The sequence below is a fragment of the Eufriesea mexicana genome, unplaced genomic scaffold (genome assembly GCF_001483705.2).
Source record: "Eufriesea mexicana isolate 0111107269 unplaced genomic scaffold, ASM148370v2 scaffold10344, whole genome shotgun sequence".
Taxonomy (NCBI): Eukaryota; Metazoa; Arthropoda; class Insecta; order Hymenoptera; family Apidae; genus Eufriesea; species Eufriesea mexicana.
The window spans coordinates 286,554-298,558 of NW_016918030.1; the positions used below are offsets into that span (position 1 = coordinate 286,554).

Below are 12,005 nucleotides of genomic sequence, written 5' to 3' on the forward strand. Positions count from 1 at the left end.
ATTTTTTCCTGAAAGCCGCGAGCGCGCCGAGATGCGCACGCACCCGAGAGCCGCGAAGCATGACGATATATTATTGCGCATGCGTCAAGATTCTTCTTTTTCATAAAAATGATTGGAAAAATATTTACTAGATTAATATATCAGTGCAACAGATATTAATATTTTACTATATATACACAATTAAAATATGTAAGGAATAATCAATTTTGTATGTAAATTATTTATTAATTATACTATATGAATGTATTTTTAAAGATTAAAACTATCGTGCAAAAAACAAATACCTTTTAACATACCTGTTATCTCATTCTATTGTTTTCAAAACCACCTTCGTTTGTGTAAATTAATTTTTGTTTATCCCAATTTTATGTTGTTTTGTAATATAATTCTTGTTATGATCACTAGATGTCGTTAAAGTACCATCAGCTTAAGATCGACTGTAAACATTGCATGCTTCAGGCGGAATGTAATGGATCGATAAACGCTGTATTTTATTTTCATAAAAATAAAATATTAAATTACATACATATGGAATAAATTATTTATGGAAGATAAGTGAAATGAAAATATCGATGTAATTATTTCTTTTCATAAAATTTTAAGATACTATTTGGAAGCCAAAATTCGGAAATAAGAAATTTACGATATTAAAATATATAATAAGCTTATCTCAAGGTAATTAACAATTCTCGAATGTTTTTGAATTATAATATTTAATACTATGACACCTTGCACACTTTACATCGTTAAATATACATCATTGGAAGACAAAAATATTTTTATTGGGAAACATATTCATTTGTATTTTATATTCGAAAAATTAAAAGATATTATAACGATTATTTGTTATTCGGTATGTATTTTTTCGTTTATTTAATCAAATGGCATCTCAACTATTAAAATTCGTTACGACCTTCCATGAAAGTTGCACGTTTACTACTGACGAGATACATCATATAAAATTTGCGCGCGCATCTATGGTGGTTATGGTGGCAGCTGTATAAGACCATTGGTCTATTCAATATGATGTCACAAAGTAAATCTATTTAGAAATCAAGGTACAGGTATTAGCTTAACAACACGTGAAATGCGATGAGGCTTAAATTACGAAATCAAATACCATGAAGTATAATAAAATACACATGAATTTAACTTTGACTACAATATTTTAACATTGTAAACATACGAGTACATTATACATATCTTAGGCATAAAGATTTATTTATTAAGCTTTTTACTTACGATATCATGATTTATTTATATGATAATTCTAACTAATTGCAATTATTTTAGTTTATCAGTATTCATTAAAACAAAAAAGAAAGAAAAGAAACACGGTGAACGTAGTAAGCACAAATTACAAGGATAATAGTCGTATAGTAGAATAGTTGGCAACAATCCAAGTTAAAGATCGTAGACTGGCACGGGATATATCACGGTACACTACAATTAATTGTATTCGACAGACAATCTTTGCATATGACAAAGATTGTTAAAGGAAGAGAATTTTAAGGTAAACAAATGCGTAATACTACTTGTAAATCGATCCCAAGGTTGTCACGTGAACTTGTCCAAATACGTTTTCATATAGAAAATATATAAAAGAAATTTTGCCTAAGATTGAAGAATAAATTTAATTTAGTCTATAAAATTGTATGCAACTTTTATTGCTGATGAATTACTGTCATTTTTATATAATTTGTTTATTTGTACGCTCGCTTCCTATTAATAGGTACACTTACATAATCAATGGTTTGTTAATTGTTACGATAACACTGATCTAACAATATGATAAGTTATTCACCCGAAAGTTTTTCGAGGTTCCTTCTTCTCGATTCGACCCTGACAGGAAGGATGCGCGTAAAATATCATCTTTGGTGATCACCTCCCAGAAGCAGAGCGGGAAAAAAATATTTTATAAAGCACGCCTGCACATATCAAGAGTACGTGATTCGTTTGTGAACTGTTTGTTAATAGGCTCCGTAAGCACCTCGTATTCCATTACACCTATATAAACTACTACTACTCATCAGTGAGGGTTTAGTTGACCGATTACTTTAATCGAGTACGGAGAGCTGTTTGTTTTATTTCGTGTTACAAAGGATTATGATATTCCTATGGTGTTCTTAAAGGTGAGCTAAAATTCATTTTGAAAATCATCGTGGAATACATATACATATATACTTGAAATGGATTCGATAAATTCATCAAATACAATTAAATAAGTTTTGAATGAAGAAATAAATTAGAGATGAATAATTTAAAGCTTAAAATAATAATTTATTAATATGAAAGCATCAACGTTAATTAAATGAATGAATATGAATTTTATAAAATATCAAAAAGTGTTTTGATTTGGATCCACGTGCGTTCATCCGATGCTATTGGAATGTCATATATTTAATAAAACGTAGCACGTAAATATTTCAATCTACAAGATAGCTGAGAAGTCTGAAGAATTTATATGTTGATAATCTTACATAATTAATAAGTGACGAGATATACATACATAAATAAAACTGAAATATATTTGTTAGGGATGAAAAGTTTACGTGACTTTCGATGGAAGGTATGACGTATTCTAAGTACATTATGGACTTTGAGCAAATCTTGAGTGATCCATACGAATCTGGTGGGAGCAGATGCTTAAATAGCCTGAATCTCTATGGGTACGCCAGAGTTCGATGTTGCGGCTTCAAACACATTTTCTTAAAAGTATTTCAGTGGGTCATTGATATAAGAAATTATAGATCTAAGAAAATATGGTTGTTACAGCTCAACAAATAGTAAGTGGAGGAAAATATTTCGTGATTGTGTATGATAACTAAAAAATCGCAAAGTTCCATTTTAAGTAGATTACGTAAAGTTTGAGTGTAAGTTAATTACACGAAACAAAGCTGTGTACTAGAATAAAGTTTAGATGTATTTTCAATCGTTCATTCAGTTATTTGATGTTGTCATTAGTGTCATTATTCTTGTAATTTATTTCTAATCAACAAACCCTATTTGTCGTTGTCATACATTATTATTCGGCTGGCACATGCTCATAACCAAGAGCACGTACGAATGAACCAATTAATAGAAGATCCAACTTGAATAGTCAATGACTACCCCCCAACAGAACTTAATATATCTATTTATATCAAACAATCTTAAAATTAATCCGTGAGAACCCTTACAGTGTTACTAACACGATGTTTCTAAAATCGGCGAAATAGATTAAAAATTTAATTTAAAAAAAAATTGTTAATCAAATAATATCTCAAAATAATTTAACGTTAAAGGTATAGTACTCTATTATTAGTAGTATGTAGTATTACGTTTTCTGCTATTTTAAGAACTTTTCAACCAGACATAAACCAGACAGTCCCCTTATCTGACGAAAAAAGTCTTATAAAGAATCGAGTAAATAAGTACGCAGCTTCAAGACAGTAATTGGATTTGCTAACAAGTTAGCTTCCTTTTTTGTCCACACGTAGTATACAGGATGATTAACTTCAGTGTGATAAAGACAGTGAGTGCAACATTTTAAGAAATGTTCATACGTCATCCTTTTCTTTAAACGAAAGAAAAGTCACGAAAATAATTTAAAAATCTAAAATGTATAAATAATCGTTCGTGTTATATACATCTTTTAAAATCCTCGAGATTTTTCATATGGTTCATTAATTTTTAGTTTCAATTTTTATTTTAACTCTGTAAATGAAATTAATACATAGAAACTAATAATGTAATATGCATCTATTGTTTTTGTTTTACTAGTGGGAACATACACCTTCTGAGGCGTGGATATATCTCGTCATTTTAATCAGCGTTTATATCCTGTATGTTCTGAAGAGTTATATCAGGAGCGTTATACACATTTCTCGACTAAATGGCCCGAAAACCGTACCATTTATTGGAAATGCAAATTGTGCTCTCAAAGAAAACTGTAAGCAATTGACTCCAAAAATATTTAAATAAATTTTCAAAAATTGATAACATTACTTATAATAAATTTAATACATAAATTAAACGATATACATTTTCTAGTAAACCATATCTAAAGTATCGTGTAATTTTCAGTTCTTTATAGATTGGCACACGAGAATCAAGCTTATGGACGCGTCATTAGAATATGGTTGACGATATTGCCATACGTAATGTTTCTAGAACCAGAAGATATCCAACAAGTACTCAGTAATACGAAACACACGCGCAAGGTATTTTTCTACAAATTGTTAGATAATTTCCTTGGAAAAGGCTTGATCACGAGGGACATGGAAACTTGGCGTGTCCATCGAAGATTTTTGCAGCCAGCTTTCCACCTTCATATTCTCGAGAAATTCACGACCACCTTCGCGGAACATGCAGATCACTTGATGAAGAAGTTCCTTGAAAAGGATAGTCAGGAAATCAATATCACTACTTTCATCAATGATTCTGTCTACAATATTTTGAGTGGTGAGTAAAAACGTATTTGACTTGTTAATAAAAATGTAAACTGAGCAAATGAATTAACTTCGTTTCGTGAATTTCATAAACAGTTCGCTTATAACAGTATGCTTTGTTTAAACATTGTGCCATTTATTTTACATAGACACTAGTTCTATTAATAGCATTTCTTTTACTTAATATAGCAATATATTGCAAGTAGAATTACATTTTTAATCGCGCATAATTGTTACTTAGAAGGAATATTATTCTTTTAGAATATTTAAACGTTACTTCATATTCAAACAAAACGTACACGCTTTAAATTATTCACAATTGTTGCACTTTTCTGCACATTTCATTATTTGCGAATAATTATTCAGAAACACAAAATGTACATTTGGAAAAAGTAGTACTTTGAGAAGTCATATATGTTTCGTTTGATTTGCGTAATTCCACGCAAATGCACTTCGTGTATGAATAACAGAGTCAACATTTTGTTAGTCAAAGTATTCACATCTTTCGCAATTCTTTTATCGAAATCAGTAAAATATTATGAATAACGTACAGAATTTTTATTTACTACGAAGTTTATGTAATATATTCAATAGCGTGTTTGGCATGAGGTGCATTGCCACTAATTGCGATTGCGTAGTAATATATTTATAATTAAGAAATTTGCATTCAGTTCTACTTCACGTAATTATCGTATTATTTGATGAAACATATTTATCTGCAATTGAAATGCCATTAAATACAACAAAAATACTATGTTCATTATTAAAATTCTACGATTAGCAGTTTCTTGGAATATTGCGAATATAGTGTACATTACAATTATGAACAGGTGACGAAAAAATGATGCATCAAACGTATTTTGACCATAGATATTTTGACACTCAGTTAATACCTTATCGAGAAATTCTTTATTAGTAAAGAACATGACAAATATGTTATTTAATGAGAAAAAGAAATGTAAGTTTTTCTTCGAGAACAACATCTGAAACAAATTTTAGTTAACCCAAGATCTAGATTTACATACAGATACCATAAATTTTCGTTGCAAAAAACTGCTTAACCTTGGGAAAACATCTTTACTCATACATTTTGGACATTACATTTCGTTTCTAAGAACTGTCTTGCAATGTTTGAAGTAATTATTAACTGTTTGCAGAAACAGTTTTGGGAATAAGCAGTCGGAATACCAGCGAAATGGACGATGATCTGCCTTTTCGAAAGTGAGAATTGAAAAACATTTTTGTACTTTTCCTATCTCCAACCATAACATTGTACTAAATAATATAAACAAATAATGTATGCGAATTTTTCTTTCAGGGGACAAATTATGCTCTTGTACCGGATGGTTAGACCTTGGTTATTAATCGAATGGATTTACCGACTAACAAAATATGGTAGACAGGAAGAAAAACAACGAAATGATCTTTTCAATACTTGCTTTAAAATGATGAAAGAAAAACGCAATCTTTTACGAAGTAAAGAACCTGCCATTCATGATGAGGCAAAGAAGAAGAGAAAAATGTCCTTACTAGAATACATGGTGGAAATAAACGAGAAAAATCCTTGCTTCTCCGACGAAGACATTGTTGAAGAGTGTTGTACATTTATGTTAGCCGGACAAGATTCAGTTGGCACAGCGACTGCAATGACGATCTTCCTTTTAGCTAACCACCCGGAATGGCAGGATAAATGTATAGAAGAGCTCGATGAAATTTTTAACGGAGACTCAAGATTACCCACGATAAGTGACCTAAAAGAGATGAGATGTTTAGAAATGTGTATCAAAGAATCACTTAGATTATACCCTAGTGTACCGATAATAGCAAGAACATTAGGGGAAGACGTAAAAATCGGTATACCTTGTTTACTTTCGATGATATAAAATTAATTTAAAATCGTTAAATAATATTAATATGTATTTTAGGAAAGCATGTAATACCAGCTGGTTGTAGTGTATTAATATCTCCTTATAGTACGCATCGTTTACCACATCATTTTCCAGAACCTGAAGCATTCAAGCCTGAACGTTTCAATTCAGAAAATTCTGAGAAAAGGCATCCTTACGCTTATATACCTTTCAGCGCTGGACCAAGAAACTGTATTGGTAAAAACACTTTACGCTATCATAAATTTTTATATTTTTTTATAGAAATAAATTATTATTTATTGGATGTTTCTTAAGGTAACAAGTTTGCAATGCTCGAAATGAAATCGATGATTAGTGCAATTCTTAGAAGGTGCCGATTACAATCAATTCCTGGAAAAGAAGAAGTGCGACCGAAATTTAGGATGACAATTAGAGCGCAAGGAGGACTTTGGGTGAAAGTCGTTGCACGTGATCAAATATCGAAAAGTGTTGTAACATAAATATAAATTATTATTGTAATATATTTGATTGTTTAAAAATCTATTAACCATTTAAAGTAGACTTAAAATTTTAAATAGTCTGGTGCAAGTAATGTCTCATTAAGAAATTAAAACAATGCATTGTAATATATAAATCATTTATACCTTTATATAGATATTGAACGTTAAATATACAAGTATTAGTATATAGCAAATATTTAATAAATATTAAATTAATCATTTTTTGAATGATTTCCAACGTGGATATATGTATTTTACTTATACATACTGTGAATAAAAATAAAATTTAAAATTTATTTTATAATAGAATTAAAAATTAAAATATGAGACATCATATTTTTAATTATAATTTATAATGTTTTATTAAAGATAGAAAGTCATTTAACTAATGACGCTTCATATTGAAAAAAATTCACATTTCATGCTTTTGTATAGTATAATACTCCTGAAGTTAACGCTAGTTTATCATTTGCACTTATCGTTCAATATATGTGTAATGTGACGTGTCTGAGACTGTCAAACACATCGATTTTGGTTACGTTTATATAAACGTGATTAAGCAATATTTTATAATTGTATTAATTACAAATATAAATTAAACGGTATTTTTCTATTAAATAACCACGAAAAATGGTTTACGTATCAAGTGGTAAAGTATTAACCTTTGTATGATTCTAACATTCTATACATCAATCTGAAAACATTATATATATATGTATATATATCAAATACATAATTAAAGTGATTGTTATAAATAAAATATATTTAATAAATTTTTAGCTGGAAACGTCTTAGGTGATACTCCCTTGTATTTAAAAGTGTATAGATTTTTTACACACGTAATTCTCATGGTCATTGTATTGTAAGTAACCTATAATATTTTTCATATTTATTAATTTATTAATCAAAAAGGTATAATTGAGACAAATTATTTCTAAACAGTTTCAAAACATTAATCAATCCTGACATGAACAAATATGGAAGTGAATATACAAGAGATTATAGACCTGGCTCTGGGTAAGATTTAATGTGACTTAACAATAAAGTAATTTGTATTTTTAGAATATGTTCTCTACAAATTTATTTACTAGTTTAATATTAATATTAAAGTATTAATGTTGTGTATTTATATATAGGCCACCACGTCCACCAACACGTAGAATAGGAAGACCTAATACAGGGCATACTATTGATATTCCGATTGGAGGATGTAGAAGTTGTGTTGGATAAAGTAAATTTTAAATACAATAATAAAAGACCAAAATCTCCTAATTTCTTCATACTCGTTATAACTGTAAGATTGAAAAATTAAGTTATCTATCAATTTGAAATTTGTATGATGGAAAAGTAATGAACAAAGATTTTAAGAACTATTTTACTAAATATATTAAATTAGCTTCAAAAATATTACAAATCATTATAAATATATTATACATTATACACTAATTAAAAAAAAAAAAGTAAATTTTCTATGGCAAATAAATTTTATATTTACACATATACACCCACCACACATATGCAATCATACATACATACATACATACATCTAAAGATATATATTTATATATATATTTAGATGTAAACATAAATTAAGAAAGATATGATATTAATTTTTGTGTATTTTCAGTAATATATAAATATACAGCTATAATACATACATAGCTGCAGTATGTAAATACATAACTGCATATAGCAGTACACAAAATTAAAAAGATATTTCTAGTATTAGACTTACAAAAACGTAAATTTCTTACATTTTTGTTACTTAATTTTTGTAATTAAACCAGCTGCAATAGTTGTTCCTTCTACACGTAACATAACTCTACCCAATTGCTTAATATTTTTATATAATTCCATACAAACTGGATTTTGTGTTGTAATTTCAATAATAGCACTTGAATTTTTTGGTAAGCAGCGTGGTTTCTTCTTTACTATTTCACCAGTGGTTCTATGAAGTTGTGCTACTAATTTTGTAATAACAGCTGGTTGGACTAAAGATTGTTGATGAATTACTACAGGCAGACCTTTCATAATTGGTATTTTCACAACGAATACAACAACATGTGCTTGGAAACATGTTGTTACAGGAACTGGATTTTGAGGATTACAAATAATGTCACCAATTCCAACATTTTGTTGATCAATTCCTGATAATGTTAAAGAAATCTGATCTCCAGCAAATGCATTCATTATAGATGTTTCATCTACTTGTAAACCTGAAATTTGTTTCCACAATTTTGATTACCATTATCTATTTGGATAAAAAGGTTATATAAAGTTAATATACCTTTAATTACTGCAATTTCATTTCTTGGCAACACTAAAACTTTATCTCCTAAAGATACCATGCCTGTTTCTACATGACCAGAAACACAGAATCCAGATCCTGTGCCTTTAAATATATCATTAACCGAAAAACGGAAAGGTTTATTTATATGTCGTTCAGGACACTTAAAATTATCAATAACATTGACTAATGTTGGTCCTGTATACCTACATGATAAATAACATTGATTAATATATTACACTATCTTGATTTTTAAATATATTAAATGTTCTAATAGGTATACCAATTAGATAAAGGTTCTTTAGGCTGTGTTAATATATTTTCACCAGATAGACCACTACAAGGAACAAAAGTAACATTATCTTTGAATCCAGCTTGTTTCAAGAATACACTCATTTTGCTAACTATTTCATCAAATCTCTCTTCTGACCAGTCTACTGTATCTAATTTATTTACTATTACTGCTAATTGCGATATACCTGGAAGATTAGTTACTTTTAATAAATGAAATGTTTTATGTAAACATTTCATATAATAAACTTTAATACCTAATGAACGTAATAATAATGCATGTTCTCTAGTTTGGCCACCACTGTCAAAACCAGTCTCAAATTCTCCTCTGGTAGCATCTACTACTAATAAGGCTACATCTGCTTGTGTGGCACCAGTAATCATATTAGGGATAAAATCCTTATGTCCAGGTGCATCTAATAAAGTAATAGATTTTGTTTCTGTTTCAAATTTAGAATGACCAACATCCATCGTTATTCCACGTTCCCTATTTAAAAAAATGATATAAAATTATGAAAATTAATCAATAATAAAAAAATTATATATTAATTTCTTTCATATTAGGAATTTTAATCACCGTTCTTCTCCTGTTTCATCAAGAACCCATGCATAAGCAAATGATTGTTTTCCTATTTTTTTACTTTCTTGTTGATATTTATGAATCAATCTTGATGGAACTTGTCCTAAGTCACATAAAAGTCTTCCTAATAAAGTACTTTTACCCGCATCTACATGACCAACCACAACTAAATGTAGCTGATCTTTGTTATCTCCTCTTTTATCTTTATAAATCTTCATAGCATCAATTTTTTCTTCATTGAGTTTTATTTTAGTATCCAGATCAGGCGTTTGATGTCCTGATATTGGAGACTGAGATCGCGGACTATTTGTATTCGAAGAAACTGTCTTTTTCTCTTTCAACAATACATTTTCCTTTCTTTTTATTTCTGGGCTATTATAATCAAAGTATGGACTCTGAGAGCGAGAACTTTTAATACGAGAATTTAATACATCTGTATTCTCAGTCCCGCTTACATTAAAGCCTTTTACAACTGGACGTTTCCCAGCAGTAATAATTTTCACACTAGTAGGTGTCGTAACTTGAAATGTAGGTTTTGATGATAATTTTTTACCTATTATAAAATTTATTGTGAACTATTGTTATTTTAATACTAAATGAAAGAAATATCTAATGATTTTAATATAGATGTATATTATTAGTTCAAGTATTAAGAATACATTTTCATTTAAAAATTTTGAAAATAATATTTACATGAAAATTGTACTTCACAGTGAATATAATTACATGAATAATTAATTATTAAAATTAATTATCTTTTAATAAATTATATTATGTCATCTTATATGTATATTAATTGTAACTTTCCATATGTTCAGAAATATTTATAAAATTTATAATTCAATTCTATGTTCATAAAAGTGATATTTGTAATATTTGTAATAATGTTCAAATAAAATAAAATTATATGTAAGTAAAAAAAATAATAAATATAACAAGAAATAAAAAACTTTATCCCTAATTTAAATATTTTTATTGTTACTACGTACTTTTAAAGTAGAAACATATGGAATTGAAAAATCAAATCTTTTTACTGTTTGATGATCCTTTTTCTGTGGCTTAAGAATTGATTTTTTTAATTTCCATGTTCTACATAATGTTCTTCCAAACAAAGAAACATTCTTCGTATGCGACAGTTTAGCATATCTTAGATAACGTAAATCTGATATTGTAGGGAATAGAACATATGGAATTTCAACATTTGTATTAGAAGATTGTAAACTTGAATTGGAAATGACATTATTAACATCTTCTGATACTTTTGACTTCGTACAACTACAATTATCCGAAGTCAGAGATATGACCTTTTTTAAAGTAGAAGTTAAATCGATTATCCAAGGATCTGGTGATGGTGTTCGAGTACCACCTAAATTTAATACTTGATCTTCTTTTGGTTCTATATTTTGTGAATTATTTTTAGTGCTAATATCAATATGCTGTTTTGAACTGGCAAATACACTAGATAAACTTCTTTCAAGTGAATCCATGGAATCATCTGTCTCTCTATCATTTAGTATATCACATTCTAGATTTATAATTTTTTGAGTAGCAGATAAATTTAATTGTGTATTATCTAAATCAATACAGTTATCTTTCTTATTTGACAACTTTGGTATTATAAAATTTGTTTTTGATATAGATGTTTGTCCATTGCAACTTGTACTACCAATTGAATTACTTAATTTCTGTAAATGATGCGCTGTTAAATCAGCTAAAGACTTGAATGATACTTTGTCTACATTATTTTTAGAAGACTCCATTTTAGTATTGGACAATGTGAAATTTACAGAATTAGTTGTAAACTCAGATAAAGAAGAAAATTTCATAGAAGAGTTATTAATACTTAAGTTTTTGAAATCTTCTAAATTATTAATGTGGCATACATTTTCATCAGAACCTTTGATATCTTTTTGTTTATTAAATGATAATTTAGGTATAGTGAATGAACTAGACTGAAGTATAGTAGATGTTACATCTTACCTTATCAATGGATTCCGAAACAATACATAAAACAAAAAAAATATAGATTAAGAAATAATAATAATAATA

General features: G+C 28.4%; 3 protein-coding genes across 3 annotated transcripts in view; 2 read left to right on the forward strand and 1 right to left on the reverse strand.

Moving 5' to 3' along the window:
- Positions 1–2,694: 2,694 nt before the first annotated feature.
- Cyp4aa1 (Probable cytochrome P450 4aa1) lies at positions 2,695–6,798 on the forward strand. The gene is made up of 7 exons (XM_017908249.1): positions 2,695–2,786; positions 3,763–3,931; positions 4,066–4,443; positions 5,588–5,651; positions 5,749–6,284; positions 6,356–6,535; positions 6,614–6,798. The coding sequence occupies exons 1-7, from the start codon at positions 2,763–2,765 to the stop codon at positions 6,796–6,798; spliced, it is 1,536 nt and encodes a 511-aa protein (XP_017763738.1). The 5' UTR covers positions 2,695–2,762.
- A 489-nt stretch (positions 6,799–7,287) lies between these two features.
- Positions 7,288–8,161, forward strand: LOC108553414 (selenoprotein K). Its single transcript, XM_017908289.1, has 4 exons — positions 7,288–7,447; positions 7,579–7,660; positions 7,741–7,815; positions 7,935–8,161. The coding sequence occupies exons 1-4, from the start codon at positions 7,429–7,431 to the stop codon at positions 8,026–8,028; spliced, it is 270 nt and encodes an 89-aa protein (XP_017763778.1). The 5' UTR covers positions 7,288–7,428; the 3' UTR covers positions 8,029–8,161.
- A 398-nt stretch (positions 8,162–8,559) lies between these two features.
- The window catches only part of HBS1 (translation elongation factor EF-1alpha (GTPase) HBS1), a 4,454-nt gene continuing 1,008 nt past the window's right edge, over positions 8,560–12,005 (reverse strand). Inside the window, exons 4-8 of the mRNA XM_017908264.1 lie at positions 9,954–10,509; positions 9,634–9,863; positions 9,369–9,564; positions 9,086–9,291; positions 8,560–9,014 (exon numbers count right to left, since the gene is read on the reverse strand). Of these exons, the coding sequence (XP_017763753.1) occupies positions 8,560–9,014; positions 9,086–9,291; positions 9,369–9,564; positions 9,634–9,863; positions 9,954–10,509 (1,643 nt within the window). The remainder of the gene's footprint in view (positions 9,015–9,085; positions 9,292–9,368; positions 9,565–9,633; positions 9,864–9,953; positions 10,510–12,005) is intronic.

Coding starts and splice junctions, on each gene's coding strand:
- LOC108553414 (XM_017908289.1), top strand. Junction 7,661..7,740: donor ATTCTCATGGTCATTGTATT/GTAAGTAACCTA, acceptor ATTTCTAAACAG/TTTCAAAACATTAATCAATC. Junction 7,816..7,934: donor GATTATAGACCTGGCTCTGG/GTAAGATTTAAT, acceptor ATTTATATATAG/GCCACCACGTCCACCAACAC.
- Cyp4aa1 (XM_017908249.1), top strand. CDS start 2,763: ATGGTTGTTACAGCTCAACAAATA. Junction 4,444..5,587: donor TGTCTACAATATTTTGAGTG/GTGAGTAAAAAC, acceptor AACTGTTTGCAG/AAACAGTTTTGGGAATAAGC. Junction 6,285..6,355: donor AGGGGAAGACGTAAAAATCG/GTATACCTTGTT, acceptor TATGTATTTTAG/GAAAGCATGTAATACCAGCT.